Raw genomic sequence first — 14525 nt, 5'->3', positions numbered from 1 at the left:
GTAGGTGCTCGATAGACGGGCCCTATGGGGTGCTGTCGTCACGCGCGAGGGGCGGCGCTTTCAGACGCCTCTCGCACGTGACAAGGGTGTCAAAATGGCAGCGCCCTATACATATGGGCACCGCCATTTTGACTTGATGGACACCTAGCATCCGCACGTCTCAGCACCTTTATGATGCCGCAAGTGCGCCATTGGCGCCCTGCGACATCACAACAGCGCCGCAAAAAGAACCCTTTTTGCAGGTTCTTTTTGCTGTGCGAGGGAGCCGCGCGGTTTGTCTGCTGTGGCTCCCTCATGCAGCAAACTAGGGCGGCGGCAGACCATCCTTTTGGATGGTCTGTATCCCGCCATTGTAATTTTACCACCCAAACCCATCAATATGGACTACAGGAGAAGGGAAAAAAACACAACCAAAACTTTTAAAGCATTTTAAAAAGAAGGTTCACTCTGGTAAGAACTAACAATGCATATATATTGTAGACAATGGAGAATATCATAAGGAACAGAATTGAACTCTTTGCTCTTTTAATGGTTTTGAAACTCATTTGTATGGAATGTAAAGTAGAGTGAAAATACACGTGCAAGTGTTTCATGAATTATATGTCTCATGCTGGTAGGTATAAAATGATGCCCATGTAGGTTATACTACCCACTGATTAAGCATTATTTTGCTTAATATGTAACTGAAAGGTTAGAATCAGCAAGAGGTCCTCGTGGTTAGCTCAAAGCTTCTGCAGACACAAGAATATGGCAATTCGTAACCCAACTTTGTTCAAATGAACAAGAACACCTAACCCCAAAGTGGTTGTTGAGGTCTGACTATGCCAACTGGGCCGATAAGTCCTAATAAACAGGGGTCCTGCCTACATCAATAACCATAACAGTTTGTATGTTAAAGTAACTACTGACACAACCACTACTCCATTAATCTAGATTCCATCATACAGACAAATAATCAAAGCCACCGTACGTAATCTCTTGCCTATTATCTTTGTGTCCATCGGATTCAGAAATATGAAAACACAGTTGCCACAACTGACTGAGATGTTCCTTCCTAATCAAGATATGCTTTTTTGGAAACAACTCCACCACTTAACACCAAAATGGTTATTGAGGTCTGGATATTCCAACTGGGCCAATAAATTTTTTTACTTGCCCTTAAAATTGCCAATACCATTCCACATCCACTTGAAACAGCACAGTAAGAAAATTACAGCCCAGATAGGGACCATAACAATTGCCAGATGATGATGGACTACACATAGGCCAGAATTACTTAAAAACATTCTTATCCCACAGATTGATGGCAGAAATAAAAAGGTAGGCAAAATGTGACATGCAGACTACCTGAAGCTTCCCAGGACTTTTCCAGCATTCTTTCTAAAAACCTGTGTGCAATTGGCAAACTGCAGGACAGAAAAGTGACCATTGCAAGTGGCGATTTAACTGCTATTTCCCCATCATTTTAAAGGCCCTCAATAGCCCAATCAGAAATGAATGACCAGTGAAGAATATAAGGCTAATTAGCAATCTCTGTTAGTAATGTAGCAAGGCTAATAGGCATTATTTATTCCTATGACAGAAATCCCCTTCAATTAAACACTGAGGAGCAAATGAGTCAAATTGTCTTCTTAGTTGCCCACCTCTCTCTTGTTTGCTGTTTTTGAAGCCACTCAGTAATTGACAGCAATGCCAGAATGAGTGTTTCGCAGACAGAAATGTTAAAAACCCAGTTATCTACAGTTGATCGAAGTGACCTGTTGTAATCCCAACCATAGCTGCAAAGTTTATAATATACTGTTGATACAAAACAGCTATGGGGGTTTCAGCATTTCTTTGTAACACAGTGATCTGGCTTAACCTTCACCCCCAGTCTGAAATATTCAAGAGTAATTATTCCTCAATGTATTGCTAAAACTTTGACAAGGTGATATGCTAATCCATTTCCATGTACAGTACAGATTATTGCTCTATAATAAAGTAGTTGTCTTACCAATTGCCCCATCCTTGGAATCCTGCCGCCTGAAGTACATGTACAGCGAACTGACAAATGTACACAAAGAAGAAAACAAAGAATCTAAAGGAACTGTCACTTCTGAAATGAAGAGAGACAAAGAGAAAAATGTTAACTATTTGTACAATATTTGCCAAATATTACAACAGAGGAAGCTCAATACCAGGAGGGCATAAGTATTAATAGAAATATCAAACAGCATGCATAACCACTGTCATTTATAGAGAAATGCATTTTTAAATGATTACAACAAAGCCCCATGGAAGCAGAGCTGTTTACTTTCTGGAATAGCATTCCCAAACCAGAACTATCAATGCAATCTGACTAATGTATAATATTTAAATATTGCCTGAACAGCAAGTGCTAGTGAAATATCAAACATCAGAAGCAAAACACAAAACAAATAAGTCTAAGCAACTAAACAAACCTAATGACATTTTAACAAAAATAACTTTAGTTTATCTTCTAATAGTAACCTCTGACCAAGCTTTGCTCACTTGAGATTTTTTCTTATTTGGAAGGATAACTTATTCCAAGACTATAAACCTCTTTTCTTACACAGTTAGTGTTTAGTAAAAGAAGGAATGTTGCTGTCCCCATTAATCAAGCCACTTCTCTTCTTTTCTGTTGTACCACATTCATTGCTCTCCTCTATCCCACTTTCTCCCAGGTAGGTTGAAAGTGTATGGCTGGTGCAAAGTGGTTCACTGGTGACAAGATGTTTCAAGTCATAGTCCAAAGCTCTATGCACTACATACTGACTCTCAATTATTAGGCTTAATCAAGCAAAGTAACAAGCTGTAGAACTCTGTAAAATAAATGCAATTACTGTATGTTGAAAGCTAGGAATTCTCCTAACTGAAAATAGTAATATAAGTGATAGCATTAACTAAATTAGTTGTTAACATGGTCTTTTATATTAAATACAAAGTGGTATACTCTAAAAAACAAGACTGATATTTACGTTTTTGAATGCCATATTCATCTAGCAAACCTAACATTTTATTTTTAACTAAACTGCAGCAGTATAACTAGGTTTGCAAGAAGCTATACATTCACAAGAAGTTTTAATGCATATTTTTCCCCAAGAAACCACATTAAAATTTATGAAATACTAAAAATTAATCCAAGTTATTACAGATTTAAAAATGGTTAATTTCTGTACTTCAATAGCACTGATTCCACATGATTGGAAATACTGTAGTTACCTGAAGGCTCCATAAAGTGGTCTGTACCAGCAGACAAATGAACAAGGAGTAAAAAGCAAGAACCAGAGAATACTCAATCCAAAATCCACTCCGCGCTTGGGATCAAGGCAGAACCAGGCCAGACATCCAAAGATGTTAAGAAACAATGTCACTGCATGGACTGAAAAACACAGGCATGTTAAAAGTGACAAAACATAATTCCAAAAGAAGTACTACATATAAAATTTTAACACAGCAACTCTGTCATCAGTCATCAGCATGTAATCATGTAGCCAGCATGGATAAAAATGTAAAAATCAAATTCAATTTGGATTTTAATCTTTTAGATACCGTTACTTAAGTGTTCTTTTCACTGAACAAAATAAATCTCAAAATGGAGTCTGACAATTACACTAAACTGGACCTGTCTGAGTTTTCAACTGGCTTCACACGAAGGGCAAAGACCCTCAAGCCTCATATTCCCTGTGACCGTGACATGAGGGGAAAAAAACCCTTTTGAGTCTGTTGCTGGAAAAGAGGATGAAAACCCTTCACATGCACTCTGAACATGTAGTAGGCCACTGCACTGAAGACACTGTGTAGTTTGTCTATTTAAATAAACTATGGCAAAAGCTCCTTATCTAAAGAATTAGAAATAATAATACTACAATAGTCCCTCCACATTCGTTAGAGTTAGGGATGAAGGATCCCCATGAATATGGAAAAACTGCAAATAACAAAACACTACTCTTTCTACCCAAGAGAACACTCCTTAGGAATTTCCAGGTCCTCTAGTGCAACTCTATGGTCAACATCTGTCAGAAGTTGGTCACAGACCCAAGCTAGAGGACCTACAAATGCCTAGCGAACTGTTTTCTCTAGCAACCTCTAGGTTCTCCAGCACAATTCTATGGTCAACATCTAGCACAGCTGCGCTGGAAGACCTATTGATTCCTAGAGAGAACATATTAATCAAAACCACAATTAATCAAATCTGCAAAGGTCAAAGCCACAAATGTGGAGGGCCAACTGTACTGGCTATGCATACAATGGGTTGGATACAGCATATTTCAATGAGGTCCGAAGTTACCAGGGGCGGGAGACAAAGAATGGTCAAAGTACAGTCCGAGGTCAAAAAGCGAAAGTGATTCCAAGCAAGCAAGCAAGCAAGCGAAAGTTCCCTGAAGCAGCTAGCGCAGCGGAAAAAAGGAACTGGGGAAAAGAGCGGGAAGGCAGGGGCCTTATAACGGGTGGGCGGAGTTACCGCCAAAAAGTTTCCACATGTTGCAGAGTTAACTCTGCCCAGTGATTCCAGTAGGTTCCGAGCAGCACTGCGCAGGCGCAGTGAAAACCCATTTGTATGATTCGCAGAGACCACGAAGAAGAAAATGCTTTTGGTAGTAGAAATAGGAGATATTCACTAATTTTCATTTTCCCTGCAGTCCTCAGTGCTACTACCCTAAGGGTCCTCAACCAGAGCTGTCTGCTTTAAACCAGGTTGGTTTAAACAATGGCTTAAAGCTTAGGGCCCATTCACACTACAAAAAAAATCGGTTCTGAAACCGATTCAATCACGTGAAGTTGCTACTCACCCCGAATCTCACACAAGCAAATCCGGGGCTTGCACACCCGTTCCGTGTTAAATGGCCCCTAGCGCGGGTCTTTTGAAATCGGCGCAAATACCGTTTCTTTTTAAAAACCCCGGGTCCTGGGAATGAGAACTTTGGCCTCGATCACGATCGAGGCAAATTGAGGGAGGGATTTAGGTCAGAGGGTGGGCAAAAGGCAAGGCATTTCCTCCCCTCATCGGAGGGGAGGGGGAAGAGGAAAGAGCCCTGGGAAGAAGGGCTGCTGCTGGGCAAGGAGCAGGCAGGGCTCCTGGCGCCGGGAGGAAGGGGATGCTCTCCTCCTCCTCCTCCTCCTCTTCCTCCTCCTCCTGCTCTCCTGCTGGCCCCTGCTCCCACCGGGGCCATTCAAGGCCACCTCTCTTGCTGGGGGACTTGGCCAACCCCAGGAGGGCACATTGCATGCCCACGGAGGCAGCCGCTTCCAGCCTGGAGCCTGGCACCCAGAGAGGGGCTCCCCTGAGAGCCAGCCTGGCAGCCAGGGGATGGCAGGAGGAGGAGGAGGAGGGTCGCTGGCCAGGCAGAAGCAGGCCTCCAGCAGCTGAAGCAGGGAGAGAGATTCCTCTCTCTCTCTCTCTCTCTGTGTGTATGTGTCAGAGGGAAAAGGGGTGGTGGTCTACTTCCCGCTCCCGCAGCCTCCCCATTGCTCTTCTCCCTCACGATCCCAAGGCTGGAAGGGATCCCCAAGGGACATCCAGTCCAACCCCCAATCAAAGCAACAACCCCCCCCTTTTCAAGCAGCCTCTTTTGACAATCTATGCGCATTTTTTGGGGGGTGACATGCCTGGGATGTAGGGAAATGGATGCAGCAGAAGCAGCCTCTTTTGACCATTTATGCGCATTTTTTTGGGGGTGACATGTCTGTGTGCTTGCTTGTGCTTTATTTCCTCTTGCTCCTGGATTATTAATTATTATTATTATTGTTGTTATTGTTATTATTACTGTTATATGCGGATGCTACAGTCAGAATGCCTGCACTGCATTTCCCCTTTATTCCCAATTGATTCCATGGGTTAGAGCATTCCCTCTCCTCATCGGAGGGGAGAGAGAGGAGGAAAGAGCCCAAAGGGTGGATGCTAAGGGTGACAGGTGGCAAAAGGGGGGGCTGGGCTGCATAGGGCTGGGGGTGGGGGGGGGAGATGGAGAAAGTGATGGAGGAGGAGGAAGAGGAGGATTGCCCAGGCTGGGGGATGTAGGGAAATGGATGCAGCAGAAGCAGCCTCTTTTGACCATTTATGCGCATTTTTGGGGGGTGACATGTCTGTGTGCTTGCTTGTGCTTTATTTCCTCTTGCTCCTGGATTATTAATTATTATTATTGTTATTATTAATGCGCTGCATTTCCCATTTATTCCCAATTGATTCCATGAGGTCACTCTCTCTCAGCCTCAGTGGAAGGCAATGGCAAAGTGTAAGCAGGAGGAAAAGGGTCAGTTCAGCAGAGGGGGAAGCTACAATGTTGCAAAAGACTTCACTTACAATCAGTGTTACATTTTTAAACAATTTTTTTTGAGCAAAGGGAAAGCTACAAATGTTGCTTTTAAAAGCATAAAAAAATGCATGACAATTCCATCCTTTGCCTGGGACGGGGCAGATCTGACCCAAATGCCCACAGGTTTATAAAAAAAATTAACCCTGTGCCTGGCTCTTTAAAAAAAGGGAGGAGGGGGAGGACACTTTCCGATGCCCTGCAAAACGTCACCATGACAATCGCTTGATTGACAGCGGCCACCTCGCCGGCAGACACAGAATGCATTCGATTTCAAACAGAATGCATTCGATTTCAAATTTGTAGTGGGCACTTGCTAACGGAGCGATTTGGGGGAGGGGCATCCGGATCATCCCAGTTCCCTCCACGTCTTTTATGCCAGTCTGAATGGGGCCTTAGTTAAGGCCTCTTTGAAAAACACACTCAACATCCAGTGTCAATTGATTCTTTTAGTCACTATTTTATAGTGCAATAAATGTCATTCAGAAACAATCCTTCAATTAACATAAAATCAACCAAAACAACTTGCTTTAAATGAGCATTTGTTGAAGAACAATTATTATTTAGGCTAATAGCAATAGCATCTCGACTACATTTTGCTACTTAATTTTCTGATTCAGCCCTATATTGATGTAGTCCTACACATTAATTGCAAAAATTTTTTTTAAAATACAAAAATACAAAATGGTTTAACCACCCCCTAAAACCCCCCATTTAAACGGGGTGGTGGTGGTTAATATATATACACATACACATATATATATACACACACACACTTTTCCTAATCTCATCCCAAATAGTGCAGATTTTCAGGGAACAGAGAAGACTACAGCAGGAATGGGAACGGAAGAAACGTAAGAATAGGGGAGGGGGGAAGAGGAGAGAAAATCCTCCTTCATTCTGCAAGCAGAAATGTGTTGATAAATTTGGAGGCTTCTGCAGACAGAAGGTCAACAAGAAGCAAACTCAAGATCCAACTCTACATTTATTATTTTCTAACTATGATATTTTGTCCTTGACTGAAGAAAACAGGCAACTGCTTTCCATCTCATGCAGAAAAACAATTTTGTTCAGTAACTATCAGTCCCAGATATGACCTAAGTGGACATTAGCTGCTCTTCTTGCCAGCATCTTTCCACTACTTCAGTTGAGTGTCTCAGCTTTCAGTGACAGCAGCTTCCTTAAAGTGAAGGGACTCCTTCACTTCTTCTGATGACTTTGCTTTTGCAAAGTGCTGTGCACCTACTCTTTTAAGGTAGAATTGTTCCTTGCTCTCCTTGCATATTTACAGAAGTCCAAACAGAAATCCTTCAGTTCAGAGCTGTGTCTACACAGATATAAAGGGATGTCGTAAAAGGAATGTCAGCTGAAAGACCACAGGTTCTGGATTACAATCCCAGGTAGCATTAATGACTATTTAGTGCAAATCAACATGTTTTACTTATTAGCAAATATGTCATTACAGGAAGTATATTAGCCAGAAAGTAGCAAATTTAATTATGTCAGTAATTTACATCACAATCTCCCCTCCTTGAGGAGTTTAAACCACCATTATTTAAATCAACCCACTTACTATGGTGATTGAATTTACTCTATTATTAAAGTTTGTTTTAACCTGAAGTAAAAATTGACCTTTTAAAAAAGCAATGAACTTTGAATTAGATTAAATGCTGAGATGTTTTCAAAACTTTAAGAGTTAACTGAACACCCCACAAATTACCCCTCAATAACAAACAACTGCATCTATTGCCTAACGTACCAGTAAATGCAGTATGACTAAAGGGCGAAAGAGACTGCCCCAAGTCACCCAAGAAAGCCGGATTGGGGCTGCGGCAACTGAACGCTAAAGCCCCAATCCGCCAGCGCAAAAAGAAGCAACCAATTGCAGCCATTGCAAACAGGGAAGCCATTGAAATCCATAAACATCTGGATAATTTCAACCAGAAAGAAGAAACTCTTAAAGTGAGCAAAGTTTGGCTACCAGTCCTGAAGAATAGCAAAATGAGCACTCAGCAAATGCAAATGAGAAATCACCCAGTCAGGGGTTTTCCCAGCAGATAATGATCACCGATTAGCAGACACTAATCCTCCTTTGCATATCCTACCACCCTGAGGACCTGCCGTCAACAACAGAACAATTTTTTATCCATGGATTCAAGCATCCACAGCTTGAAAATATTCAAATAAATATAAATTCCAAATAGCAAACCTTGATTTTGCCATTTTATATAAGGGATACCATTTTGCTATGCCATTGTATTTAATGGGACTTGAGCATCCACAGATTTTGTTATCCACGGAGGATTCTGGAACCAAACCCCAGCGGATGACAAGGGCCCGCAGCACACAGATTAACATGGAATTTCCTCCCTACCCAGGGTCACACATTGTGTGTGTGTGTGTGTGTGTGTGTGTATCCATCCAGCTCTCTTCTATGCCAACATTCTCTGAAGATGCCAGCCACAAATGCTGGCGAAACGTCAGGAATAAACTCTTCTAGAACATGATCACATAGCCCAAAAAACCCACAAAAAACTATGGATGCCGGCCATGAAAGCCTTCAACTTCAAATTGCAGCTCCTTTTTCCGCCACCAAAAAGCTGTCTTTCCCCACCCTGCCATGACAGGGGTCCCCAGTGCCCTCCTCTTATGTGTTTTATACACTCATCCCTCCACATTCACTGGGGTTAGGAGCACAGGACCCCCACGAATGTGGAAAAAATGCAAATAAAAAAAAACATTATGTTTTTACCTGAAAGAACATCTCCCTAGAAATCTCTAGGTCCTCCAGTCCAACTCTGTGGTCAATATCTGCCAAACACTGACCATAGAATTGTGCTGGAGGAGCTACAAATGCCTAGTGGAGTGTCCTCTGTAGGAATCTCCTTCAGTGCGACTTTTGCTTAAAGTAGACTATAGAGTTGTGCTGGAGGACCTAGATATTCCTGGAGAGAATATATTAATAAAATCTGTGAATAATCAAATCCACAAAGTCAAAGCCGCAAATGTGGAGGGACAAATGTACTGTTAAATTGCACCCCTTGAAGAGAACTATGAATTCCACGAAGATACATTGGCCTGAATGCTAACTGATAATTCTCAGAATGGAACAGCTCTGAACTGATTCTTAAACTGACACACTCTCTCTTGGCTCTGACTCACTTCTCCCCTTTTATGTTCACTCCTTTTCCACAGCCAGGCTGAACCAGAATTGACTGTTGGGTAAATCAACTTTGCCTAGTGTCTCGCCACATGCAGCAATAACATGTGTTGCTTTAAGATCTGGAACCTCTTCAATAATTATTACGTACACATATTTTTGAACAGACTATTTAATTATCTGAGAGCAAGGCCAGTAAATACATACAAGAATTCTACAGTACTCTATAATTACTTATACTAAAAGTATACTCAATGTCATTTTTGTGTTCTTTTAAGTTTAAAAAAACATTGTCAAGATTGTGAGTAATTGCATACCCATTTGTCCTAATCAAAACTTCATAAGAGTTTGGAAAAGAAATGTTATTGCTATTACTTAATAGTGTCAAGGAAAACTTCTGTTGTGATATAATATTACCACCACACTGGTACTGGAGACTGAGTCCATCTGGCCATGTGACAGACACATTGTGCATTTACTGGAAGGAAGCATTATGTAACTACATTATTATGTAGTTTCAGATTTGTACAATGATTAGAGATTTATACAAGGGTTAACTCAAAAAGGTTAGCAGGTTATTCTATAATAGCTTGCATGCCTAATCAACATAAAACAGAGGTACCCTCTATGAAGGACCTCATACTTTTAAGTTGCTCATTCACTCATATGCAATTAGAAGGAGGAGCATATGATCATTAGTGTCTATATAATACAGTATCTGGCATGACCAAGTCATAAAAAAGACAAATCACACTGGGATAGTAATTTACAAAATAAATAAATGAGTAATTGGGTTTTTTTTTGTTTTGTTTTTTAAAATCTGAACACCTTTCTACTTTTCTCCAGTTTTTGCTCCATCCAAATATAAAATGATATACCTGTATTAAACAACTTCAATGGCTAGACCAGTGCTCCTTGAATGGACTACTGCAGGTCCCTAAGCCATCTTGCTGCTGGTCCCTCAAGAGCTTCCAGGAATGAACAAAAAAAATTACAGTTCGTGGGCACAAATATGGTATTGGCCCCAGGCACACTGGGAAGAAAATTGCCAGTTGTTCATATCAAACAGCTTCTGCACTGTCTAGACTGCTGGACAGTAGAACAGGTAGCAGGGAGAGTATTTTAGTTGTGTGATTCTAAGGAAAACAGTAAATTTTCTGTTATTTTGTTTTAAGTCCAAAACACACTGCACAGTTTTTTTTTAAAGAAATTTAGCCTTCTCTGTCAGAAAGCTCTGATGACACAATAAACTACAATTCCCAGGACTGAGCACTGAGCCAGGGCAGTTAATGTGATCTCAAACTGGATTATTTCTGCAGTGTGCTTTGGACCATAGGTAACTTACCTTTTTATATATTTTTTTAATGTTAAGAAGGTAAAACAAGAAAAGCAAAATACCACTTTAATAAAATGTTAATGTTTTGCTGCAAGCAGCAATTTGGCCAGAATCAGTTTAAAGAAGGAGTGAGAGACTATGACAGGACAGGGGCCACATTTGGGAATCTGAGAATAGGTGGAGGGCTGCACCTTTTTTAATTTCGAGTCTTATATTTTGTTAATGTTTTGGTATAACTCTCCTGACCTGGTAGAATGAAATAGTAAGAAACACAAATAGGCACTCGTCGCCTTACATATGGGCACACAGACAAAATCCTGTATTTATGCAACACTGTCTGAAGCTCAAACAAATGTTTACTTTAAACGGGTAAATCTTATTGATTTAAACAGAATTCCACATAACTATTACCAGGTCTCAATTACCTAACAATGCTAGAATGTTGGCAGTTACTGCCTACTACAGGTTGAATATTGAACTGCCTTGTCACACAGTGCCACAGACCACCATTGATCAGAGCAACGTAGCATCAAAAAAAATCATGATAAAGTAAAAACAGAGTGGCTTAATATTAAAAGCTATGAGGAGGATGTTTCCCTGATAGGGAAACTTAGGGGTTTATTCAGATGGTGAAAATAATCCAGGATGACTCTAAGTTGAATCTGTTGTTCACATGCATCCAGAATGCACCCGATTAACTGGGGAAGGGGGGCTGCCAAAAAACCCACTTACCCAGGGTTAATCAATATCAGGGTATTTTCCGAGTGTTTAAAAAAGTTTCGTATCACTGCAAGTGTGAAAAACTGATGCAAATAGATCCATTAATTACTGCATTCCTTGAACACATTTTTGAATACATTTGTACTGTCAATAGACCCAGTGGAGAAAGTGCCACCACTGAAAACAAGAGGGGAGAAAAGAGGGTATGAGAGGAGAAAAGAGAGGAAAAGCGGGGAGAGAGAAAGAGATGCTGACCCCCTTCAGTGGCAGGAGGAGGAGCCTTTGCCTGGCTGAGAGGTGCCAGTGGGTGAGGGGACAAGGGAAGGGTGCTGGCACATGTGAGCAATCAAACATGCAGAGATACAGAGAGATGCAGTTTGTGGAGAGATGTGGTTCCATAGTATGAATAAGAAGCCCAGAATGTGTGAGTGAGGTTACTCGCATCATTCCAGTAAAAAAAGAAAGAAAGAAAGAAAGAAAGAAAGAAAGAAAGAAAGACGCCTGAATGACTACTCAGCTGGTTAATAATGTCCACCCACAAGACCCTAGATATTGCCTTAGTGTCTTAGCCACACAAAATAACTCCAAATTTTCCAAAAATTCAAACAACTTGTTAACATGCCTAACTTACAAAACAGGAACACTAAAAATTAAATAGGACAACCTCAAACTCACTTTTAATCAAATATTTCAAAAATTGGAAAGAAAAAAGTAGAAGAAAACAGCAACTAGCCAGCCATTCAGTGAACAATTTTCTAATTATTTTTCTGTGAACCAATTCCTTATTACTTTTTATTCCTAAGTACATGTCTATGCCATTTTCTACTGTAGCTGTGCTACTGCACAGCTGCAGCTTGAAGGGAAGAGTGATGAAACAAGAAACATCAGCTTGCTAAACAAGCTCCAAGTGACAGACAAGCATTCCAATCTTTTCAAAACATTATATTACCTGGCAGATCATCTCTTGATACAAGAAAGTGTCAAGATGGACTCATACCAGGAAGCTGAGAAATTTTTAAAATAGTAAAGGAAGAATGAACCAAGTGGCATGAATGTGCATAGATTTAATCACAGTGGGTGAGTAGGAGATAAAGTGAAAGGAAATGTTTTCAGTTCAAATGTATTCATTGACAAATATCTACCCCATACAGATGCCAGTCATATTTTATCAGTTTACAGCAAACAAATGGAAATGGAAATGCTACTTCTGCTAGCACAATGTGTTTTGATCCAATGGAAACATCTGCAAAAAACATATTTTTAACCTTCACACTGATAACCATCTAGTGCTACCTGTTTTAGAAGGTCCCAAATCATCTGTTTCAGAAGGCTCCCAAGACCAGCACTTACCACCAGCTCTACCCTTCTGCTCTGCTATAAAACCTACAAGCAGAAGAGACTGAGGAGGCAAGAGAAGCTGAGGCCTCAAGGCTCCTAGAATCCAAACTGAGAGAGAGAGAGGAAAACACCTCTTTTTTTTATTTTTTTATTTTTAATGTTTAATGATTGTATTTTAGATGAGGGATGGAATTTTAGTTTGTATAGGTTATGTATTATTATGCATTTGCTTATGTAAATTGTGCTTGTTAACATTTTTCTCCCTAGGGTAGACTCGATTACTGTCAGTTGATTATATGTTATTATGCCTTGTGTTGTATTTATATATATATATATAATTTTTTTTTTACACCTTGGTACTATGTTATGTTTGTAATTTGAATTTATTTAATATTGCTTTGTTTGGAGTTGTGTTGGGGGCTGGGGAAGGGATTAGGAGTTTTATTTGAATTGTAATGTATTTTTTTCTTTTGATTTTTGTTGATTTGCATTGAATTATACTGTACTTTTTATTGCTGCAACCCGCCCAGATTCTACATGATTGAGCGTGATATAAATAAATCAGTATATTATTATTATTATTATTATTATTATTATTATTATTATTATTATTATCTGGAGAAGCTTCTCAGGGGGGCACTGGGGAAAAGGAGCAAGCAAGAGAAACATCTCCAAATTCCTAGAGGTGCATCCTTTGAGCACAACTGCACTTATTAATCCTAAACCAGGTCTTCAGTGCCTTTTCCTTTTCTTCATAATCATATGTTCAAGGAGGAAACTGAATCTGAAACAATTTTGTCAACTGTTTGGCAAATAACAAATATGCCCAATTTATTAGTCATAACCTCAAATGCCTATACATTTACATTACTTTCAACTTTATTTATAGTGCTAAGTCAATACCTACATATTATTCTAAGCATTACCTATAGTCATAGTTTATGCCTATAGGTAATTATGTCCTGACAGTAATTGTGAGCACTAATACAAAGACTATATAAACTTAATAAACTTAAATGTACAGAGCTCTATAGACTTTACTTACACATCCACAAGTAATACATAATCTTTACTGTCTTCTGAAACTCTACAGGGATGTCTACAGAGAAATCCTGGTAAAAACACGGACCCACTGGGAAATTTCCAGGTAGTGGAGGCCAATTGTTCTTTCTTCCTGTAAGAATTGAAAATAAAGTCTTGGTTGTATATTAAGAATCACTTTACACATTTTACTTTTGTAATATCTGAAGAGACACTTGTTGATCTTCTACAGCTCAGTTAGGTAGTGTGATACCTACAATATACTTAATTTCCTAAAGAGACTACCTTCAAATGGAATAAAATAATAAATATATCAACCTTGTCACCCAGCCAATTACCATCACAATCCTAAATCAAAACAGTGATGACTTTTGCTTGGCAGTGCTAAGGGGGAGTCCATTAAGCACAGACTTTAAGTCAAGGATGAAAAACTTCTGACACATGTCGTCTTCCCCTTGGCTCCTCCCATGCAGTAAAGGCCTAACTGTCATGTAAACAGACAATGGGATGAGGCAAGATCAGGAGGAATGTGTTGACTATAGTTTTTTGTGGGTTATTCGGGCTATGTGGCCATGTTCCAGAAAAGTTTCTTCCTGGAAGAAACTTTTGTGGAACA

At 40.0% G+C, this 14525-nt stretch overlaps 1 protein-coding gene across 1 annotated transcript in view; it reads right to left on the bottom strand.

Moving 5' to 3' along the window:
- The window catches only part of SCAMP1 (secretory carrier membrane protein 1), a 68695-nt gene that overhangs the window by 8758 nt on the left and 45412 nt on the right, over positions 1-14525 (bottom strand). Inside the window, exons 5-7 of the mRNA XM_042447881.1 lie at positions 13914-14042; positions 3223-3382; positions 1994-2095 (exon numbers count right to left, since the gene is read on the bottom strand). Of these exons, the coding sequence (XP_042303815.1) occupies positions 1994-2095; positions 3223-3382; positions 13914-14042 (391 nt within the window). The remainder of the gene's footprint in view (positions 1-1993; positions 2096-3222; positions 3383-13913; positions 14043-14525) is intronic.

The sequence above is a fragment of the Sceloporus undulatus genome, chromosome 2, assembly GCF_019175285.1.
Source record: "Sceloporus undulatus isolate JIND9_A2432 ecotype Alabama chromosome 2, SceUnd_v1.1, whole genome shotgun sequence".
Taxonomy (NCBI): domain Eukaryota; kingdom Metazoa; phylum Chordata; class Lepidosauria; order Squamata; family Phrynosomatidae; genus Sceloporus; species Sceloporus undulatus.
Note: the sequence above shows the minus strand (reverse complement) of the source record. Positions and strands in the feature narration are given on the sequence as shown.